At 44.7% G+C, this 23,590-nt stretch overlaps 1 protein-coding gene and 2 pseudogenes across 10 annotated transcripts; 1 reads left to right on the forward strand and 2 right to left on the reverse strand.

Moving 5' to 3' along the window:
* Window positions 1–2,712: 2,712 nt before the first annotated feature.
* LOC133924615 (chromatin modification-related protein eaf-1-like) lies at window positions 2,713–13,110 on the reverse strand. Of its 10 annotated transcripts, none has more exons than XR_009910832.1 (12): window positions 12,845–13,104; window positions 10,295–10,541; window positions 10,007–10,222; window positions 7,586–9,917; window positions 7,096–7,494; window positions 6,796–6,927; window positions 6,606–6,688; window positions 6,359–6,522; window positions 6,165–6,269; window positions 5,954–6,079; window positions 4,567–4,664; window positions 2,713–3,019 (listed from the first exon to the last, which is right to left on the reverse strand). XR_009910832.1 is itself a non-coding variant. In XM_062370244.1 (10 exons), exons 2-9 carry the CDS (start codon window positions 10,499–10,501, stop codon window positions 6,206–6,208), a joined length of 3,597 nt encoding a protein of 1,198 aa, XP_062226228.1. In that variant the 5' UTR covers window positions 10,502–10,541; window positions 12,985–13,110; the 3' UTR covers window positions 2,713–6,079; window positions 6,165–6,205. The 10 variants fall into 10 exon arrangements, 3 of the variants coding, with proteins under 3 accessions (XP_062226228.1, XP_062226251.1, XP_062226220.1); XR_009910831.1 differs by having other exon boundaries at window positions 5,933–6,079; XR_009910833.1 differs by lacking the exon at window positions 5,954–6,079.
* Window positions 13,111–13,931: 821 nt separating this feature from the next.
* On the forward strand, window positions 13,932–18,479 carry LOC133890457 (heme-binding-like protein At3g10130, chloroplastic; annotated as a pseudogene).
* A 2,516-nt stretch (window positions 18,480–20,995) lies between these two features.
* LOC133885698 (reticulon-like protein B12) lies at window positions 20,996–22,997 on the reverse strand (annotated as a pseudogene).
* Window positions 22,998–23,590: the final 593 nt, after the last annotated feature.

Consider the following 23,590-nt stretch of genomic DNA (forward strand, 5'->3'; position numbering starts at 1 on the left):
GTCATCAGGGAACCTGGGTGCTCGGGGGCCACTGTTAACAGCCCCGAGCACCGTCTCCCGGAGCTTGTCTTCCTTAGGCCCTCGGGGACCTCCTGGGGAGGTGACCCCTAAGGCATGAACCCCCGATCCCATTTCGCCGACAATGGTGCAGCTCAATCAGAATACAAGGAGACCTTCTTGACTAAGCTGGTACACTCTTGTAGTTTTGATAAGTTATCGATGCTTTTGGGTGGAGATTTCAACATAATAAGAAACCCTTCTAAAAAGAGTAACGACAATTTTGATCGTAGATATTCTTTATTGTTCAATGTCATAATTAATGGTCTGGACTTGAGGGAATTTGATCTATCTAGTCATAAATTTACTTAGTCAAATGACATAGATATGCCTAGTTTTGAGAAGCTGGATTGTGTTTTAACTAGTACAAAATGGGAGCAAAAGTATCCTTTGACAATAGTGCAAGCTCTAACTAGGAAAATATCTGATCGCACACCTCTTCTTTTGAACATAGGAGAACCGACTATTAGCACTAATCAGCCAATGTTCAAGTTTGAATTAAGCTGGCTAGCTATAGATGGTTTTAGTGATTTGGTAGCAGAGGTGTGGAGGCAGGAAAATAAAGGAAGCAATCCTTTAGAGCGTTGGCAAGCTAAGATTAGAAAGCTGAGACAGTACTTGAGAGGTTGGGCTAAAAACCACTTAGGTGCTTATAGAAAGGAGAAGGGAGAGCTTCTCAACAAAATTGATGAATTAGACAAGAAAGCAGAATTTACACCGTTGCATCCACCAAGAGATGGAACTTAAAAACCAGCTCAAAGAAAGATTATCAAAGTTGTTGAGGGAAGAGGAGATTAAGTCGCTACAACGATCTAAAGCAAATAAGTTGCTTCTGGGGATGATAATACTAAATTCTTCCATTTGGTAGCCAATGGATGGCATAGGAAAACTAGATTTTACAAGCTGGAACAAGAAGAGGGGGTAATAGAGGGTACTCAGAATTTGAAGAAATACATTACTTAGTATTACAAAGGTTTGTTTGGTCCATCCGAGGAGAATCAGTTCTTTATGGATGAAACATGCTGAGATGATATTCCTCAAGTTTCAGACTTCAAAAATAGATTGCTATCTACACCGTTCATCAAAAAAGAAGTAAAAGAAGCAATTTTCCAAATGGAGCCGAATAAAGCACCTGACTCTGATGGATTCCCAGCTGAGTTTTATCAAGCTTTTTGGGAACTCACCAAGGGAGAATTGATGGCAATGTTTGTTGGGCTTCATTCCAGCTTCATTCAGTCGAGAGTTGGCAAGGGATACCAATGTTGTCGACCACCTACTTTTGAGCACATCTTTTACCATATTCCTCCCTCGCAAACATTCGCCATTCATTCCTTCACAGCTAAGTCAATAGCTGTGTCACTGACTGAATGTAGTTCTTTTTTTTTTTAAGAACGAGGCCGCTAAGGTCAAGGGACCAAATCCAGAACATTGAATATTCTAAAATGTGTGATGTTCTAACAGATGTTCAGGACTGAAAAACTACCACTGAAAGCCACCCGAAGACTACAATATGTGTTTCTAGCGTTTGGGTCTTCTAAAGTTGCATAAACTTTTTCAAGAAAATGAATGAACTAGAGGAAATAAAAAGTGAATATATATTATTACAACTCTAAAATAGAATTGAATGGGATCTTTCAAAATGGATTGGAAGCTGCAAGTTCCAAATTACGAAATAAAGATGGTGATTTTATTTGGGCATAATATTTTGGAAAAAGGATGAATGTATTGATGTGGAAATAGAAACAAAGTGAATGCTGGTGAAACTAGAAGAATCACTGCACCAAGGCATTTGTCAGAGAAATGAAATTAGCAACGATCTAAGCCCCTAATCCACTCAAAAGTGATACTATGATGAAATTAACAGGGGACGACATGAATCGAGAAAGGTTGGGTGGGGCTATTGTATTTTGATCAGAGAAGAGAAAGTAGTTAGTACTATTGGGACATCGGTCTGAAATACCTTATATGTATACTATTATTTTTGGGTCTAACATTTTGTGACAAAACAGATTTTGTCTTTAAGGTGTATTAAGTACCGTCTAATATTTTTTGTGACGGTGACATATAGTAACGTTACAAAACAATAAACATTCAATAACAATATTACTAGTTTGTCATAAACACCTATGACAAACCTACCCCACTATAGAATCATGACGAAATTTCTTGAATCGTCACCAAATAGCTCCTATTTTGTAATATTTTTAAGTTTTGTTATGACCATTTTATTATAGATGCTCGAATTTCTTGACCATGGTTATATATGTGGTTCATGCATTGTCGCTTGGACGCGCACCTGCCGTTGGGGTTGGCCATGGTTTTCGAGGTGGTGAACGGTACCTCCACAGCCCGCTGACCATCCCAAATGCGTAGCTACTGGCTACTGCCTGCCTACCAGTATGGCAGTATATAAACAAGGATCGAGTGAAAACCGATGTCAGATACTTCCATACGGTTACAGTTTCAGAAAGTTCAACGGACAATTACAGAAAATAGTGTGCAAAGTTACCCCACGTGCGCATTGCTTTTGTTTTGGAATTCACGAACACCATCTTTGATCAAAATGTCTTTCCAGCGCACAAACATAGCGCACCACAAAACCCGAGTCATACACTGTTTCCGTACACTACAATGGATGCATTGATGCAACAAGACTGCCAAATTACAAAACATTTATAGCCATTTTCAACAATAAATTACATGAATTTATTTACATCGGTTTGGTACATTAATTAGTAGGCATACACCACTGGAAGTAACACGGGTATTTTACATTGAAGATCTCAGCAACTGGCCGCAGATATGATAGGAACCATTTCAACCAAATATTAATCCAGCCTTCGTGTCAAATATCCGATGCAGGCATCAAATGGGCCAAAGCATTTTCGTTCCAATAATCACCGGATGTAAGGTACCAATATACGTCTAGCGAGCAAATCCACCACGAATCCCCCAATAGTAGCTACAAGAATCCCAAAGGGAGAACACAAAACAAGATAGATGCAAAAGAAACATATAACTTGAGTATCGTACCAACATGCCAAGTACGCACTAAAACTAGAGCAAGCTCCCCAGTAGTTAATTGCTACCATATAGGATCATAGCTGCGCGACATTATAAATGTCCTACAGGTTACTATTGCAGCAGTAATCCCATTGATAATGCTATCAAACCAAGACAACTTAACCACAAAGTTATGCTGCTGTACCAAAAAATATATTTCGTGTGCAAGTGACGGCACTCACTAATCACCTCCACATGTGACCAATGCCACCATCAAAGGTTATTCTACTGTCGAAATATAAGGTCGGAGAGGACAGTGAACCCAGGGTTCCAGAAACCCATGGTAATCGGATGGTATTTGGCCAAGACAGCAGGGTGATGTGGTAACCGGTGCCCACCCTCCCACCCTACCAAAATTCGTAGTCTTCAATTCAATTGTTATCCAAGGATCAAATCTGTGGAAGCTTCAAAGTAGAAGTTGATAAAAAACCAGTTTTATGTCCAAATCTACATGGAAACCGCGCTTTTCACACACTAGCCACTTTACTAAACCATTGACAAACCAACATTTACAAAACAGTTGGCAAACCAACAGGGATTTGGCAGGCCAATTGCTGCCCCATTATGGAAAGTTAATATTATGTTTTTGCTTACTAAATCTGTAGCTAATTCATTTGAATGCTACCAGACTACCTATATGACCAAAATAAGCATAAATCCAGAGGGGTAAGGTAGGATTATCAAAAGTCTGATGATAATCCAACTAACACAAGATAGCTACAAATCAAGTGTAGTAGACAAAACAATGTTCAATAGTTGGCATATCTACAGGAATCACCATGCTAAATAACCATATAGATTATGCCTAAAATTCTCCTAGAAAATGAACTCTTAATCTAAGGTGTCGAGGTTCTAGAGAAGTAAATACGTCAATAGATTAAAAAAAAGCTCTAGTGTCATCTTGATCACCATGATTTTCAGGTGATGATACTAAAGAGTACAAAGAAATTTGGAAGTCAAACCTAGTAAAATTGAACACATGTGGCTATTGAGCATATTTTATTAAATAGGTTGGATCAAATTCATGAGCAGGTAAAGAGAATTTTCGACTCAAGTCCAATACCAAGCAACTTATGTTTGGGAGAAATATCTTGTATGCAATACCCAAGCAACTTTTGTTTGGGAGAAAAATTTTCTGTGTCGTATTATCAGATAAACTAAAGACTGGAAAGTAATCAAACATTTCATTAAGACATAGTAGAACAACCAGTGATCTCGCTGTGTTAAAATAAGCAAGTCCTAGTGGCAGTCCTTATAACATGGAATGAGTATACATAATGAAATCACTTAGTCTAGCCAGGTAATATAACAGTTCTTGATGGGCAACCATTAAGTACAAGAAATTGACAAACAAAAGATTGAAATGAGCACTTTGGCCCAATCTATTTGGGTAGCACGTTTTGTTAAAAAGCTAGTAATAAAAGCTCAAATCGTATCTGTCCTTACCATCATTAGGAAAGCATGTCATCCTTACCATCATTAGGAAAGCATGCAAGAATGACAGTAGAGCCCTCAGCAGGAAATTTTCCTAAACTTTTCAGTTTCTGCTTAGCAAACAAACAACAAAAAGAAACCAAATGATTGTATGATCACCATGTACAAACACATCTAGAAAAAGGCTACTGCCAGCAAAACAAATCATATGCTAGTGATAGCATTAAACAAAACTGAAGAAGCGATATATCCAATTTAATGAATTATAAATTAAAATATTTCATCCACAACATTTAGTGTCCATCGGTTTCTAATGCTGTCCTATACTCCTATTCTCAACCTCAAACCTATGACAAAACCAAAGAATCATACATCACCATTTGAAATAACAAAGTACCTAACTAGAAGTGAACAATACAAGTCATGTACTGGTATCAACAGCGCTGCATACATGATGCACACACACCAGCATCCATCACAAAACAGAGTAGTCATCTTTCTTTTTTCTTCTCCTTTTTCTTTTCTTTTAAGCATATGTGTGCACTCTTGCCATGCAGTGTCCTTTGGGTCTGAATCCTCCAATTAGACTCAACCAATTTTTGCCTCTTAATACGTGCACTCATGCTAATATTCCAGGCTACAAGTCCCATCTCAAATCAATTCACATTTTCTTGTGTTTTCTCCCACCCTACAAGGCCTCTCTCTTTAACACTTACAAATGCCCTCATGAGCTCAAATAAATTACCATTTCAGTGAGATGGACATGTGAAAAGCTCTAGTCCATATTTCAATCAGAAATGCAGCAGATTCTGTCTTTTTTTTTTCCTTTTAGACAGGAATGTAGCTGATCCCCCAAATAAGAATCCAATAAAAGATAATAAGGCGTCAGATACTTAAAATGTTTATCATGAGGGCTTAGTGATGTGGCAAACCACCATATACAGGATGCATTTGCTAGACATTCCTTTTGGGATCTAATTTGCTCAAAACTGGTAAAGCTGCCAGGCACTGGAAGTGCCAGGAACAATTTCCCATCAGCCCCTTACAAAATAATTCCATTGTACTATTTTCCATTTTGTGTCTATCTGAAAATACAATATCACTACATTTTTCTCCCTGCAGTTTCAGTGTCGTCTAGGTTCCCATCAGCCACAGAACCGTTCTATGTGCCTAGTGGATAAAATTGGGATTGTTATAAATTTTCCTTTGCAGTGGCATATAAAAAGTTTCCCCATTCATATATTATTAAACATAGAAGATTAAAGGGGTTCAGGCTCAGCAAGTTAAGCATTCTCAGAATAACTTCTGCATCTAAATATCCAAAATAGTAACGATGGAAACCATAAAAGCATAGGAAGTAAAAAAAAAAAATACAAACATTTGAAGTCTGCAGACCAACATGGTAACAAAAGTTTGGAACCATTACAGGTTCCATTTCAGATGTGCTGAACTGCCTTAACCCAGACAAATGAGCATATCACAATTTTCAATTGTCTTGCAAACCTCCATAAGCATTAGTAGCAACCTGGCAAAAGATATGGAAGTAACCAATTGAACCTAGGGACAAACCGGCTGTACTTGATAAAAAGTATGAAAACACCAAAAATCACCTTCAAAATCTCATCAAGTGCTGAACTAGATAACACAAGTTCTAACGGAAGTGGCCCTTCCCAGCTACCTTTTTGTTGTGAAATGACTTGGGGCCTCCAAAATTCCTGAGTAAGAGGTGAATGTTCAGAGTTTAAGAACAGGGAGATGCTTAACCTGGGATATTCAAAATCAAATCAGCTAAAAAACCACTCACAGCTTTTGCCTCTTTGCAACATCTTGCTTCATTTTCAGAACAATGTCCATTGCATACTGCTGATGTTCCCTTGCCTGTACATGTAGATTCAGATTCTCTGCACTCCCACAGTTAAACATGCATATTCGGCACCAACCAACATCTCCATTTCTCAAAAGACCACCCTAGACACAACACCAAACAACTGTTTAGCAGTTCAACAATAAGAAATAAGAAATTAATTCATGTATTAGCATTTATAACCCACCAAACCGAAGTGGCTTGTTTCTTTTGGAAATCCATGTCGAGAATAGTCAGCAACAAGATTATGATCATCTGGATGCATGTGACCTGCATAGTGGTAGCTAGAAGGTTCAGATAAATGCAGTTGGTCATGTCAACAGGGTTCTCAACCACCCAACCAAAAATACGTAAATTTTTTGAAGGAAAATAATCACCAGGGTGGAAACGAGTATGAGGGAACTCTGGACCATCAAAAGCACGCTGTACATTCCCAGGAAGGTTACCAGAACCAAGCTGGTCTGTACGGAGACCACCAAGAGCACCACTCATCCCTTGAACAAATGGACCTAAAAACACTCGATTCCATTGGAGGACCATCATCAACATATTATGGTGCAAGGAGTCATAAGCTTTCATTCATGGAGCTCATGAACACCTGCTGCCACTGAATTCCTCTAGAATTTTTTAGCTATCAAATCAAACGTAAATTATTCACACCATTTTAAAATCCTTACCTGGGTTTCTGATATTAGGCATTCCATCCGCCCTATAATCACCAAATTCTGCACCAGATGCATTGGGCTTCATTGAAAAATCTTCATGGAAGCCTACGGGAAATGAACCTTGCTGGTTTGGAAATGGAGGCCTTCCAGGTAACGAATCAGGGAAAACGTCAGGTCTACCTAAGGCTCTCTCAAAAGGTCTCGGGCCTCTTTGCAGGCCCTGACCATCCAGATGGGCTAACCCTGGAAATTGCTTCAGACCATCTTCAATATCTTTATGGTTGAGATCATGTCTACCAGGATATGCCGCAAGTGACCTGAGATGTTCCCCTGAAGCATTGACACGCTCTTCATGGAAAGCCCTTCCAATTCCAAGAGGTCCACCACCAACATCATTGCTCTTCGACATTCCTGAGTGAATGGAAGTTTTGTCAACATGTCTGTGATGAAAAAAAGAAAAGAAAAAATAAAGTGTTTGCTTCTGGTTCCAGAGTACATTTACCAAGAGGAGGTGGCCGACCCATCTGTTCAGGGACAAAAGGGGGCATCATTGCATCATGTCGTCCAGGTAATGGGCCAGCAATGGGTGGTCGAATCATACCATCACCAGGTCTGATGCCCACAGGCTGTGGCATTGGCATCTGAATTTGGTTATCTCCAAATGCCCTTGGTGTCGTTTCAGAATGAAATGAACTATATGGTTGCTGCCTCGGTGGCTGAGTATTTTCAGAGAAACTATGCTTAGGTGGCCTCATTTGATTTGGCTGCTTTTGCATATTAGACGGCATGGGACCAGAATGTATCATATGCTGAGGAAGCATCCTATCTTGTCCAGATGGATGTTGTGGCACCATCCCTGGGGGCACATAGGACCCCAGTGCCCCTGCATTTTGCCATGATACCTGCTGTAATGATCCTCCTTTCTCAAGACCATTTTGTGCATTTGAAGCCTTATGCTCTTTGCCTCCCTGTACACCTGGACCATTTGAATTACCTGTCCAGACAGCAATTTCATCCTTTGCAATTGAACCATCTGTACTGTCCAATGCAACGCTAGTTTGTACCACATCTTTTCTAACACTACCAAAATCATTCTGTTCTATGTTCATGTTTTCATTACCCAATGATTGTGACATTGTAGGCCTCATGACAGCAGATTCAGCACCACCATTTTTATTTTCACTTACTGTGGTATCATCAGCAGCATTTTTTACAATTTCTGACTTGCCTGATTTTGGAGCATGGTTTTCCAAAGTTAAAGAACTCTGCCCAGTAGGTTGTCCAGCACCATGCAATTGAGATGTTAATCCCACATTATCAGATGTCCTAGGCATTGGTGGCTGTTGATTCATAACACTTGCCAGTAAATCGTTAGCTGGACCACCAGCTTGATGTTGAAATTGCTGTGGTGGTGCAACATGACTCATAGGTTTACCAGCTGAAGTTTGAACATGATGCCCAGCATAGCCATGGCCAGGAATATGCTGTTGTGTATATGGCGGACCATGAGGATGTGAAGGTTGGGAATGCACCTGTTGTTGTGATGAGGGCATTCCTTGCTGGTATGATTGACCTGCTTGTGAGGAAGCAAATGAGTGGGGAGGCAATCCTTGTTGCGGTGTCTGGAAAGGGATGATGGAATGCATTGGTAGTCGATGAGCATGATATCCAATATGTTGTTGATATTGCGGTGTATACTGAACTGCTTGAGGAGGTAGCATAGCTGGTTGTTGACCTGGCATTGTTGGATGCATCGGTGCAGGATGCTGAGGAGCAAGTCCTTGTTGGTGAGATACATGTTCAGGGTGTTGCAATGGAGCACCTTGTGGCATATGCTGTTGCGGATATGAAGTATTTTGAGGCTGCGCATGAGGCGTTGGCTGAGCATAGGCCTGAGGCTGTGGGTAAGACTGCTGCTGGACTTGAGACTTTAGCTGCATCTGAGGTTGAAGATTTTGCTGTGGAGGTAAAGTTTGTAGTTGCACATGTTGTTGTTGTGGATGTTGAGCTTGTACATGTGGCTGCAATTGAAGAGGTGTGGACTGAATAGAAGGAATAGCAAGTTGCTGATTACCAACTTGAGTAGGGGCTGGTGGATGTGCTGTAGGTTGTGCTTGGGAGCCAGGCAGCTGGAGAGGTAAGCGACTTTGCAGTTGCAGCTGTGGAACTTGAGGGGCTGACTGAATTGGTGGAGGCTGCAGTTGACCTGCAGGTGCTTGAAGATGGGGAAGGTGGGGCTGACTTTGGTGTTGGGGTTGCACTGGATGCTGCGGAGGCTGTGGATGAACTGCTGGTGGTTGAAATTGGGGCTGATTTCGGGGTTGGGATGCAATCACGTATTGGGCCTGAGAGGGCTGCACTTGAGGCTGAACATATGAAGCAGGTTGTGCAGATCCTTGAGCCGTGTTCTGGGATGCTACTTGCATTTGAGGTTGCGTGTACTGCTGGTACACCTGCTGGTACTCATCATACTGTTGATACTGCTGCATGTAAGGGTTGTATCCAGGGTACTGCTGCTGGTAGTACTGTGAGTATTGGAGCTGCTGCTGTTGGTACCACTGCTCAGCTGTTGGAGTTTGGGGAGCAGCAGATGATGCAGCAACCGAAGGAGGCACTGCTGCTGTGCTTGCTGTGATTGCACCAGCTGGCCCTCCTGTTGCTGCTGAAGAAGCTGTTACAGCTGTGGTTGTAGTTGCAGATGGCAATGTTGTATCTGCAGCTGCTGCAGATCCTGCTGAGGCAACAAGTGATGGATCTTGGGCGACTGATTGAGTCGTTAACACTGATGGTTGTGCCTGACTACCATCGGTTTGCTGTGTTTGAGGTTGCAAGCCCTGCAAATAACAAACAGGTAAAAGAAATAATCAATAACGATACAGTTTCAGACATACATAAGAAGTTACTGAAGACATGATGAACATACAGGGCAGAGTTGAGCATGTTCTTGCACTTGACGATGTACAATCTGTGTCCCACAACGGTTACATACAACGGGGGAGTTCCCATATGCACAAGTAGTGCCATGTGTGATACAGGCAGATAGTGTTCCTTGCCACTGGCAACCACTCTTATGATACAGGCAATGGACCACGACTTTGCCAATTGTCTCAGCAAGGGATTTATTTGATTCCATCAGAGGCTGCATATTGCAAACTAGGTTGTAAGGGGAGCACCACTACTTCATATACATTAGATCACTGAATATGCATACCTTGGAGTCAATTTCTGTAACCAAATAGCCATCATAAGGACAAGCTTTTGTTGTTGCCACTATATAAGCCAAGCAGGGTTTGCAGTAGAGATGTGTGCACTGAGATTGCAGAGCTTCATTGGGATATATGAGTGTCCGACAAACAGGGCAGAAATATTCACCAGGAAGGGATTGAATGCTCAAAATACATTCATTATCAAAACCCATCGCCGAAACTAGCTAACTTTTGCCCAATCAAGTATTAATCCTGCACAAATAATTGCAGAAGCTTACGCATTGAAGATGTGAGAAGTGTTGGAAGCAAGAAATCCAACAAAGGTAAAACAAAGACAGAAAAAAAGAGCATGGCTTCCCCTAAAAAAGAAAAAAGCATGTCAACCATGAAGGAAGTGATGAAAGAAAGCAAATATTCATTTTTATAGAATTCATGATGAGACAACAAGTTATCAACACATGGCAATCACTCTACATGCACAGCATAAACAGTTAAACACATACTAATCAAAAGTTTGAAGTAATAGTGATGATGCCCGACAGTACAAAACATTATAAATTATTCAAACAGCTTATATGATGTGGTTCCGAATAGAAAGGCAGCACAGACATTGAAAACTAATGAACTTGGGGAAATATTGTGGTCCTAAGTTCTAACCAAATAGAGAAGTACTGCTTCCAGCTATAACAAGTCAGAGCAAAGAATTTAAAGAATGTCTTGTCGGTTGAAACACCCTCCGTGGGACTGCTTAATTAGCAACCACAAAGAATGTGCCAAAAAAGTGTGGCAAGAGGGTCCTTTTGTCAGATTCAAAAAATTTAGTTGCAACATGTGGCAAGTGTTTTATCACCATGGTGAAACAGTCTGCTTATGAACCAAGTCACCAAACAGTCACTTTAATGTGCTAACGTGATAGAAGATTTGAAATATAGAGCATGTGCCTCCACCATTCAGAGTCGAAACAAATTAGAGAGATAAACACTTGATATGTACAACAGAAAAATGTATGGCATTTAATAAATGCATCAAAAGTAACTGAACGACATAACTAAACTGATACAAAACCACTATTCTAAAAGGTCACTGTGTAGCCTGCCTAGGAGCTAAGTGTGACCCTCCCGTCATGCACCCAATTGTCCCGTAGCCTGTTTAGCAGCGATTAGGCACCATGCACCACCCCAACCCAACCCAGCCTAGCACTTTTAGAATGTACAACACAATATACTGCGCGAAACAAAGAATCAATAGTAGTCAAATATATTATTAAAGCTGACATGCCCAAATTGCCAATAAGAAATACGGCTGGGTATTAAGCTAATAAAACTAGACAAATGTGTCACTGGGCTGAACAGAAATGATATACCACAGAAATCAGCGTAACAATAGTAAGAGAATTCATTAATAGAACCGAAGATTGCCTTGTTTAGCATTTCCAATGGGAGACGATATGGCAGGTAATCAAGGTAGTGAAGCTAGCCAACTACGTTACTAAACTAAGTAGAAACGGCATGCAAATCAAGTCGAAAGTAGCGATAGAGACTGCAGAATTAAAGCTGAAACTGCCCAGGTAATTATTATGAATAAAAACTATGGAGGGTAATCTAGATAGGGAAGCTACTCAAAACCATTACTAAGCTGCACTGAAACTAAATACCAGAGGAACAAAAGAACTAATACTAATGGACAACACTATTGAAGCTGAAATGGACATGCTAACGATTGTCAACAGAAAAAAATTCATACAATAAATACTTACGCAAAAGTAATAGCATGCAACAAGAACAATGTCATGACAGTATAGCCACATAACAAAGAATTACCCAAAACAATGATACATGCGACACAAGATAACAAACAAGACAATCGAGTGAGAGTAGGTGTCAACACTGATCTGGACGTCAAAAATGTTTTAACAAATATGGGCATGAATCATGCCTATAGAAACCTATAAAATCATCATCAATAAAATAGCCATGAACGAAATCCAATAAACCACTGCAGATTATGATTTAGCATCATCAACAAGTGGAATGGAATCTATATTGCCATAATGATGAAATCTATATTGCCATAATGATGAAACACAACATCACTAAAAGGCTTAGCCATCCCAAAAGCGCCACATATAGTGACACAAACTAGTGCAGTATCATGACAAATATAACCAACAAGCCAATTATATAGTGACCAGTCGTTCCGAACCAGTGCACAATCTATCATTGCACGTAACAAAAAGGCCGCTCATAAAGCAATTAAAGACCGTACAAAAGAACCAACTTGAACCTTATTTTTTAGGGCAGGAACCAACAAGAACTATTCAGCGGCATCCTCCATAAGAAATCTAAGCAGGCACCGTCTCCCTACCTCAAACGACTTACTCTACGAACAACAAAGCACAAACTCCGCGAAATCGCAACAGGCAACCTATCCACGCGAGCGAAGGCTACGGTATACCGCACGAACCAACCTGACACGAAACCCTAAATTCCCGATCACACCACCGCCATCGCGACCAAGCAGATATATTATAGGAATGTGAAGCAAGGGATGCATACCTCTACGATTCGCAACTCGCCCGCTCCAAAACCTTACCCGGTGAACGGTGGAGGAGCTAAACCCCAACCCTGGGCCGGAGGCCACCCCGGCGGTCCGGATCTCCGGTTGGACGAGGAAGAGGAGTGGGGGTGGAACGAACCTCGGAGCCGACCCCGCGGACTGGATCGCAGGCGGCGCGAGGTGGAAGCCGACGGGTTTCGTCCTTCTCGCTGTAGCCTCTCTCTTCTGTGTTGCGAACACCACCGAGGAGGACCGAGAAGCGAAGCAGGATCTTCACTGCTTTACGGGGAGAGGGCCCTAAATACTTGCGGACGGGCCATGTCCGCGTGGCCATGTCGCACTCTGGGCCTTACCAAACTTATTGGGCCAACTACAACTATAGTCAGGCCGAAACGGCCCTTTTCTCAAGTTTACAACTTACCAATACGGCCCGTTTAGAAAACCACATGCAATACCATGGGTTAGCCGAAGGTCAAAGCCGTGTTCGAAGTTGGAACTTTTTTATTTTTATATTTCTAAAATAAAAACATTGTAAATATATACTTTGGAATTGTAAATCTAGACTCCTATCGCTTGTTAGATATATCACCTTACAACAAACAATAGATTTAAAAATAAAAAAAATATTGCGTTCCAATGCTCTCAAAATTCAAAACGCTATCGAAATAATTATAAAAAAAAATTACAAAAATTATATAGTGCAGAGAATGCTATTATCTAGTTCTTTAAAAAATATAATTCAATTAATTATTTGTGTAATGAGAAAAAATACCAATACGACAACAAAGTCTAGATTTACAATTTTTCAAAACACATGCAATTTTTTTATTAAAAATAAATAAATAAATCTTCAATTTACCGAGCTTATCCTCCAAGCTGAAACCCGTAGAGCAGCTCTCGCGCCACGACTCAGACACGCGTCCACACATCCGAGAACTCTCTCCGTTTCTTAAACCCCAAAGCTTAGCGCGGTGCCAGACAAACTGCCACTCACATGTCCAGAATTTAAGATAACCCGACCGCTCAGAGATCATTCTTTGAACCTGTACGTAGCTCGCTGCGTGCCGCTTCCCCGCGACGCCAACCATGGGAATGATGCTGGGCAAGATCACGGTGGAGACGCCCAAGCACGAGCAGAACCGGCCCTGAGGGGATCGAGCGGAGCGACCGCCCTGGGCCTTAAAATTGAGAGGCCACTTCTTATATATCTGTGTATAGTATGCATGTCTAACAGTACGATAACAGATATGATTAGACCTAAAGTAGTAGATAGAACTAGTAGTCCACACGGTAGGACGTAAGTAGCATGGTTCCTCTGGTTAATAAAAAATCAAGTAACCTGTCTGCCTAGCCTATTTGGTTGTTTGCCTATTTCGTGTTTTCTTCCGTTCATATAGTCCAGTTTCCTGTGTTTTGTGGGACCACGACTCCAAGGTGTCTCGCATGCCCGTTGTCGGTGTATCAGGAACCGAGGGTCTCTGAGTCCCGAGGCCAGGCTAGCCGTCCGCCACGCGTCACCATCCTGCGAGGTCCCTCCTGCGGGATAAGGAAATTCTAGGTTCCGGGAGAAGGTGCTCGGGGCCACAGCCTCTGGTCCCCGAGCACCCCAGTTCCCCGATGACCCGCAGAGTCCAAGTACCGGGAAGAAAGTGCTCGAGTGGGGTGCCCGCTCGCCCCCGAGTACCCTAGTCCCCCGATGGGCCAAAGAACTAAGTGCTCGGGAGAGAGTGCTCGGGGCTGCGCATGGCAGCCTCCGAGCGCTCGGTTCCCCGAAGGTTCTACAGAAGTGCTCGGGAGAGAGTGCTCGGGGCTGCACGTGGCAGCCCCCGAGCACTCGGTTCCCCGAAGGTTCTACAGAGGTGCTTGGGAGAGAGTGCTCGGGGCTGCCCGCGACAGCCCCCGAGCACTCAGTTCCCCGAAGGTTCGCACGAGGACACCCGAAGCCCCGACGACCCAGAGGGGCCCGCCGACGAGGTGTCGACTAGTCAGAGATCCAAGGCCGCATTTAATGGACATGCGCGGCCTGACATCCTGACATCCCCAACTGCTCCCGCCGAAGTGTCAGTCCCTGCCATGCTTTGGTAGGGGGGCGTGGGTCCATTAATTGCACGGGTCCCGTCCCGTATCGCCCGGTGTGTCTCGGGATAACGTTGCCGGGATCAAGGCATTCCGCCCGCCACCCTGCCATGGCAGAAGGACAAGACAGGGTGGGCGCGCCGGATGCCGCTAGGGCTGCCCGGTGGGCCCTCTCAACGGCGCCCACCGCTGGGGCGTCCACAGCGGCGGGTGATCGGGCGACGCGCCGCCTTTTTCCACCGCCCCTGTCACTTCACCGGAGGGAATGATGACGCCTTTCTCAGTCGTGGCGTCTCGGAACTTGTGCCTCCTCTTTCCCGTTCGGGGTATGTCGGGGCCGGCGAGTGCATAAAAGGAAGGGAAGGCAGAGAAAAGAAGGGCGGCCCCCGAATCAGAAATCACACGAGAAAACATCCGAAGACAGATCGAGACGATCAAAGACATCATCCGAAGAACACTGCAAGCAAGCTTGGGTGGAGTTAGAACAAGGGAGCCTCAAGCTCTCAGTTAGACCATATATTCTTGTAACCAGACATTTTCCCTGAGGGATCCCCCTTCGGGGAAAGTTATTGCATCCATACAGGAGTAGGGTATTATGCCCCCGTGCGGCTCGAACCTGTCTAAACCCCGGTGCATTTGCTTCCCTTTGCACTAGGTCGATCCTCCCCCACCACCAGCCGTTGTATTTATTTCCACTCCCATTTATTGTTCCGACGAACTCATTCAGGATCATCCCCCCGGCCGAATCTCTAAAAAGGGGTCTCTCGGGATCCCTGCGACAGGAGTTAGTCCTCCGACACCCGTAACTTCGATCGAGGACATGCGTCAGTCATTGTCATATGAGTTTTCGTTGCTGGTTTTTCTCCTCTATAGTTTCTACTCCACCTCAAATGGATCCGGCCCTTGCTGAGTTCGCACGTTTGAAATATGAAAAGGTCTCCGCTCACTCCGGCAATCAATAGGTCCAACGTTGTACTATGGTGTTGGCACCTGCGAGATCCTGTCGGAGGGTGAACTCCTCAAGTAGGGATCCGGAGGGACCCCCTTTGAGATTCGGCTAGGGGGATGATTCTGAATCTGTTTTGCAGGTGAAATAAATGGACGTAAATGCGATGCAGGTAGAATGGAATGATCGGATGCAGAAGTAGTAAATGCACAGGAGGTTTTTAGACAGGTTCGGGCCGCACTGAACGTAACACCCTACTTCTGTGTGTATGCTATAAATGCTCTAAGAATGTATCTCAGAGGTTCTGCTGGGTTACAAGAATATTTGTCTAGCCTAGAGCTTCGGGCTCCTTGTTCTTCGGTGATCTGAGCTTATGTGCTTATCTTCCTTGCTGCTGTCCTGTAGCTTCACTCGGGCATTCAGCCGTACTTCAACTAACTTCGCCCCCCTTCTCCGGGGAGCCCGCCCCTCCTTAAATACCCGCCGAGGCGGTAGCGTGCCCAGAAAGGGAGGGCGCAAGTTCTGAGGCGCCATAAATGGAAAGCAACCATCATGGGTTGCTGTGCGAAGTGACGGGGAGGGTTGAAAAAGCGCTCCCGTCCGATCTTGTAGGTCATCATGCCGTTTTTCAACGGGCGTCGCGGGGAGGGCCCACCGGGCAGCCACCGAGCAGCCCGGCGTACCCGCTCGGTCAGAGCGAGTCTGACACAGCAGAGCGGCAGGTGGGGCGCCTTGGGCTTCACGATGTTATCCCGAGACACGCCGGATGTCCCGCGATGGGACCCGTGCATTAAATGTCCCCACGCCTCCCTGCCAGGCCGTGGCAGGGACTGACAGCAAGCGTGGAGGAGCAGTTGAAGGTGACAGGCCACGCGCCCTCTTAAATGCAGTATCGGACCTTTCACTGGTTGACACCTCACCACTGGACCTCTGTGGAGGCCACCGACGAAGGACTTCTTAGACCCTCGGGGAACCGAGTGCTCGGGGGCCACTGTTCACAGCCCCGAGCACTCTCTCCCAGATATGCCCTTCCTTGGTCCTCAGGGAACCGAGTGCTCGGGGACCACTGTTCACGGCCCTGAGCACTCTCTCCCGGAATTGGCTGTTCGGGTCCTCGGGGAACCGAGTGCTTGGGGGCCACTGCTGGCGGCTCGGAGCACTCTTTCCCAGAACTGACTTCCCTTGGGTCCTCAGGGTACTCGAGTGCTCGGGGGCCACTGTTCACAGCCCCGAGCATTCCCTTCCCGGTACTTGACTTTTCTGGTCGTCGGGGGACTTGAGCGCTCGGGGGCCACTACTCGCAGCCCCGAGCACTCTCTTCCAGGCACTTGGTCTTCTCGGGTTATCGGGGAACTCGGGTACCCGGGGACCACTGTTCATGACCCCGAGCACCCTCTCCCAGGACTTATTCTTCTGGTACCTTGCGGAGGTGATCCTGCGGGAGGGCGCCACGTGGCAAACTGCTGATCTGACCTCGGGACTCAGGGACCCCTGGTTCCTGTGTCACCGACAGATCCAAAGCTACTATTGCTGCAAGCTACCTACTGCATTACCGATGAGTAACTATAGCTGTACATAGCAACTTGTACATAGGCATGTGAGCATCTCTACCTAGCTAGCATGTATTAACGCAAGCATACGTACGTGTACTTCGATCCCTCACAATTATGTTCCCGTGAGCATTTACGATAATTTTGTTCCAGCTTACTGTAACAGACGCATTTCAGATTGTTCAAATTTATCGTAAATGCTCGTGAACTTTACATAGAATATTATCTTTGTAATTAATATATAAATATTTTAATATTTATGTTCAATGGGCCTTATTTTTAGTTTTGCCCTGAATCACTGAAATCTTAGAACCAACCCTGAGCACGAGGTCCTCCACACCGACGCTGGCTACGAGATCCGCAAGTACCCACCCTGCGTCGCGGCCGAGGTCACCTACGACCCCAAGGAGATGAGAGGCGACCCTGACAACGGGTTCACCATCCTCGCCAACTACATCGGCGCCCTCGGCAAGCCTCAGAACACCAAGCCCGAGAAGATCGCCATGACGGCTCCGGTCATCACCACCGGCGACGAGGGCGAGTTGTCCGAGAACATCGCCATGACGGCGCCGGACATCACCACCACCGGCGTCGCCGCCGAGCCGGAGCCTGTCGCGATGACCGCGCCGGTGATCACGGATTACCAGCAGCAGGCACCGGGCAAGGTGATAATGCAGTTCCTATTGCCGTCCAAGTACACCAAGGCGGAGGAGGCGCCGCGGCCAGCGGACTAGCGGGTGGCGATACGCGAGGTGGCGAAGAGGAAGTTCAGGGTGGTGTGGTTCAGCGGGGTGCCCGGGGATAAGACGGTGAAGGAGAAGGCGGAGGGGCTGAAGGCCGCACTGGAGAAGGACGGATACACTGTCAAGGGCCCGTTCGTGCTGGCGCGGTACAACCCGCCGTACACGCTGCCGCCGCTGCGCACTAATGAGGTCATGATCCCCGTCGAGTAATCCGACCACCACCTCTCGGCCGCGGCTGTTCAGTGTACGTTCTTTGCCGTTCAGGACTCAGGGAGTCAGTGTTATAAATATACTTGTATTTCCCTTCGAAGCTGTTGTGTTACTGGTCTGGTCTTGTCTAATGGTTGTAACATATGTTTGCTGCAACGAGTAATGGAGAAATTTAGTACTCGTACTTTCGATCGATGCTTCCATATCGACATGATCGGGAAACGAGATCAATGAAGTACTAGACCACCCTACGTTGCTCTGTATTTCAAATGGAGATTTTTCAGTACAAACACCTGAACAATAAAAAATCATTCGTTCAGTCGGCGAAGTCATAAACCTAACCTTAAATCGTTTGAGCTAGGGCCATAAAAAAAGTTCAAAGGCTACTTTAGTTTGACTCGTTCTAGGTGTGATATCAAAACAAGTCAAACTCGAGTCTTGGCCAAGCCTCACGAGCTCGATAAGGCTCTGAGTTAACGAGTATTACAATTTTTTTAGTTTACTACCCTACATAGATCTTAACCTTCTTACGTATCTCCAAGGCTCAAAGGCCAAGAAGATGTTGCAAAAACCGGAACTGAGGGATCATTTTTAAGCTTACCTAAATGACTACATTAATCTCACTACTTAAAAAGTCTTCAACAAATTGTTTCCTCTGTCCCTCGTCCTTGGTCTGTCTTTGTCGATCGACCACCCGCACGCAGCATCGCCAACTCACCCACACGAACGCATCGTACGTCTAATCCTCCGCATGATCCTTCGTCCGCATGCCCGCATTGCATCCGCTCCCAAACCCTAACACCAGACCTCCGTGCAACCAGACCCCGCTGCCACCTCCAACTAGGTTCTTCCTCCCGAAGCTGTTCTCCTCCAAACTCCAGTCCGAGGTGGCCTGGTTACTACCCAGCCTGCATGTGCATAGACACGCTCGGCGCAGCATTGATAGCGACGGCAAGGCGAGCTGCATAGAACAGCAAGGTGAGACGAACCGGCAACTGTCCGAGGACATTGGGAGGTTCCAACGTTTTCTAGCGTGGTTTTGGATTCCGACGGCGGATTTGGATTGGCGGCACTGATGCATAGTGGCTCTGGAAGGAGCGGTGGAGACCGATCAATGTGGTGAGGGGAACCGTGGGCCCGGTTCTCCACCACCGTGCCCCCACCCCGGTTCTCCATCACCGCACCCAACTACCCCAACGACCTCAGCCTAGTTCACCATCAATGCGCTGCAGCCGTCCAGCACGCCTGGTGCCTTTCACCCAGTCCGCCATCAATGTGACACCGCCACCCAGCTACCCAGACGCCCTCAGCCTGGTCTGCAATCAACGTGCCGCTAACGCTGCCCAGCTGCCAAGCCGACCCGTTCTGCCACCAACGCAACGCACCGCCATCCGCCACCCCTTCTTCTTAGAGAGGTCTTGCCACACAATTGCCGTTGATTTTCCTCTCGCTGCTAAAATATGCATGTCACACTCGCCTCATACTTTTTTATTTTGTTTCCTTGGAGAGGAAACATTCATATCGGATGACTACACTTGAGAATTTGTGAATACAAAATGTTGTTTCACCGCACGGCAAGCCTTGACATACCTATTGGGTAGCTATAGCTGATTATTAGGATAGCAAATAGAATGATTCAATGTGCTCTTCAGTACTACAGGAAGGATAAGATCAGGCAAGAGATCATAATGAGGATTATTAGAGCAGTTCTTGGTGGTGTTTGTGAGGGATAAATGGCCTAAGGTACATATAACTATGTTGAAAATACTTTGGTTCCATTTGTTTGTCTACTCGGTTCTTATTTCCATCATTATTCTTTTGTACTGATGTAGGACAAAAACTGGTGCATATCCATAAACCTTCTGAACATATCAAAAGGTTAGAGAGTTCAATTGAGACATGCACCCTTGAATTTGATACTAGCATGCTGGTGGGATGAGCTCAATGCATTATTCCTGAACATGGGTGAGTTGAGTTCGGCCTTTCAAGGTGTAGTTCGGCCTTTGAATTTTCTTGATTGTGAGAGTCGGATAATGTTGCACGGTTGCAGTGCAGAAGTCGTGTTCAGGCTGAGTGGGTAGAAATGTCGGGTTCCAGTGTAGCTTCTCTGATTTGTTATACTTCAAACAAGGGATACAAAATTCTTGGATGAGAGCTTGGTAGGTTCCACTGTGTTCTGGCGCATGAAGTTCGGTGGAGAGTTCTAGGGATTCAAGTTCCAGTGGAGGAGTCTCCTTTTCTCGACTGGTGGGTTGATCTCCGTAAGCACATGGTGACAAATTCTGCAGAGGATTGGACTCTCTCATTCTTCTTACATGTTGGCACATTTGGTTCTCGCGCAACGACATCATTTTCAACGGTAGTCGCACCTCCTCTGACTCCTTATTGGCCCTCATCTGGGGGACACTCATCGTTGGTGCACAGAATTTGTCGATCATCTTAATTAGGCTGCGGTCTTAGGGCTCGATCCTGTAGGGTCCATTTATATCTAGCCTATATGTTGATTACTTCTTTGTATCAGCGCATTAACTTGTTCTGTGTACCACTGTATCTAGACATCTAGGAGGTGTTGTTTCAGACTCGATATCTTATTCTCCTACTTAATATAAAGATACACAGCTCTCCTGCGTATTCGAGAAAAGAGATAGATGCGAGTCAAAAACTGTTTAGCTTCGAAAGACAAACTAACTCGCAAGGCAAATTCTGACGAATTTACATTGACATTAACACAGCTTCTTCTTTTCCGATATCCTGTTCGTCATCTTAGATTTGTACTCTTTGCATGCTCTCCCACATGCCTGAACATATATCGAAGCTTTCTTGAAGAATCTAGCAATATGTTCTTTCGATTTCTCCAGCAATGCAGGGATCGTGAGAGCAATAACAAAACCTGGCAGAACAAAGGTTCAACATTACAATTTTGCAGTGTGATTCCCGGTAATTTCATAATGTGTATTTTACCTCATTTTCACATTACAATCTAGTGTGAAGTTCTTGAACCAATAAGCAGTATCTGAAGAAATGTAAAACAGTAAATGAACTTACTTGTATATACCAAAGTGATAAAAATCAGTCAGACGGCCAACTATGGAGGTCAGCAGCAACACAAAAGCCACCTTGTAGAAGAGGCTAGAGTCCTTCCCAAGTGCAATATTTTGAAAATCCTGGAGCACCTTATTCATGAAGTAAACTGCTGTTTCTGCTGCTTCACTCATCGAATCTTCAGAGATTTTCACCGATGGAACAGGTGCGGGTGCCCTGCATCGATTTCTTTTGCATCCTTAGAGTTGGCATATACAGTGACTGAGAATTGCTAAAGATCAATACAGCAGCTTTGCAGTATTTTTTGTGTGTTCCTAAAATTTTCTGTGCTTTTGCAATAAGGATCATTGTATAGCATGTTAAATTTCACTCTCAATGAAAACATAACTTTTTTTGGACAAACCAATGGAGGGCATAAACTCCCACCTGAACGAGTAGTTTCATTGTCGGAATCAGGGTGGTGTTCACATTTTTGCGCAAGCATGCCACACTAGATAGCTAGGAAGGGAGTGGATGAGAGCAGATTAACTACAATGATGCAACTAAATTTCACTCACTTAAAACATAACTAAACAGTTCTACTTTAATCGGATCGGTTACTTCGATGATGCAACTAAATTAGCATATTAACTACGTGAAATTTGATCATTTGTATATCAAGCTATGTTGCCACATTATTCCGAGTTATAATCGGATAAGCACGAGCGATCAAACAGTTGGCATGAGAAAAGCAACATAAAGACATAAATCCCCTCAGAGCTTGTTTAAAGTTTGTCCACAATTCTCATTAGAGGAACATAATACTAGCATACATGTAGAATTTTGCAGAGCTGGCAAATGCAAGTATGCAACGAACGACATTCAGTTATCTATAACCCTCACTTGTCTACTAGCAGTCTAATACATTCACATGTGCTAATGTCACGGCCTACTTGAATCCAGGAATATAAACATTCGTCAGCATCCACCGTGGTACAGCTGAGCAAGTAAACAAGAGCAACCACATCAAAATGCTGAAAGCAGTCCAGCTAAGGGCCAAGGCCAATTCATATCATTAGCACTAGCATACCAACACCATACGACCCCTTAGAACTTTAACAATGTCTACCATGCTAGATAGCATCCACACAAGACATCGAATCAACCACAGCGGTGCATCAATGGGTAAGAGTCTAAACGAGGAGAATCACCTGTTGAGCAGCAGCGCAGCCTTGGCCTAGACGAAGAGGACGGTGAGCGGGATCATAAGCACCTGGGACACGAAGGAGAGCAGCGTGTAGCCTGGCACGCAGTAGAAGAGCGCCCAGCACGCCACCACCGCGGCCAGCAACCCGCCGGTCACTTCCTTCCTCCTCCACAGCACCACATCCGCCACTGCACCCAGAGAAATTCCCATACCCAACAGTCAATTCTGAAATGCGAAAAGCAACCAACACGATCACGACGGTGCAGTCGACTGCACAGTACCGAAGGTACCGAGCTCACCGGTGCCGCCACCAAGGGGCTCGTGAGCCGATGGAAAAGGGGACGGAGACAGACAAGAACAGCGGTGGAGTGGATGAATGGCGCTACCGACTGATCTTGTTTAGTCCAACTTCTCAAGCTGGATTTTGGAAATTGCAAGAGAGCAAGGGAAAATGTAGAGGAGGAGCAAGCGTGGGGTGGGGTGGAATACCACACCAACGAGACCAATGGTTTTACCTCGTCAGCAACGCCTTCCTATCTAACGTTTTAGATCATCATCAATCATATTTTCTTCATTTTATTTTTTTCTATTTTTTTTATCTACAACAGTTTTTTTCTGAGAGTAATCGTAAAAGGAAATGAGAGAATCTCATCCTAAAAAGAATGATCTTAGAAATACCTTCGTGACGAGAACGATAAAGAGAAACCGTTGAAACGCTAAAGAGAAAAAAAAATACTATTATAAAAAAATTCTGACTTAAAAAGAAAACCGTTGAAAATAACCTTATCAACTGACGACGATAACGACGAAACAGGCGGCTCACTGATGTGCGGCAAGCCACCGACCACTGCCTTTCGGCTTAAGCTAGGCTGCGGATAGTCAGTGGCAGATGCCACTCGCCTTCCACAAAGCAACATCTATTGCTCGAGGAGCAAAAGCTTGGGAACAATGCACGCTCACAATTTTTATCGACTGGTACAAGAGGATCTGCT

Source organism: Phragmites australis, chromosome 1, assembly GCF_958298935.1.
Source record: "Phragmites australis chromosome 1, lpPhrAust1.1, whole genome shotgun sequence".
Lineage (NCBI taxonomy): Eukaryota > Viridiplantae > Streptophyta > Magnoliopsida > Poales > Poaceae > Phragmites > Phragmites australis.

Bases quoted from the DNA above. Each gene is read 5' to 3' on its own strand.
- LOC133924615 (XM_062370244.1), bottom strand. From the start codon at position 10,501: ATGGGTTTTGATAATGAATGTATTTTGAGCATTCAATCCCTTCCTGGT. The intron at 9,918-10,006 runs GTATGTTCATCA...TGTTATTTGCAG, and splicing joins AACATGCTCAACTCTGCCCT to GGCTTGCAACCTCAAACACA. The intron at 6,270-6,358 runs GTGAGTGGTTTT...CCTCTTACTCAG, and splicing joins GTTGCAAAGAGGCAAAAGCT to GAATTTTGGAGGCCCCAAGT.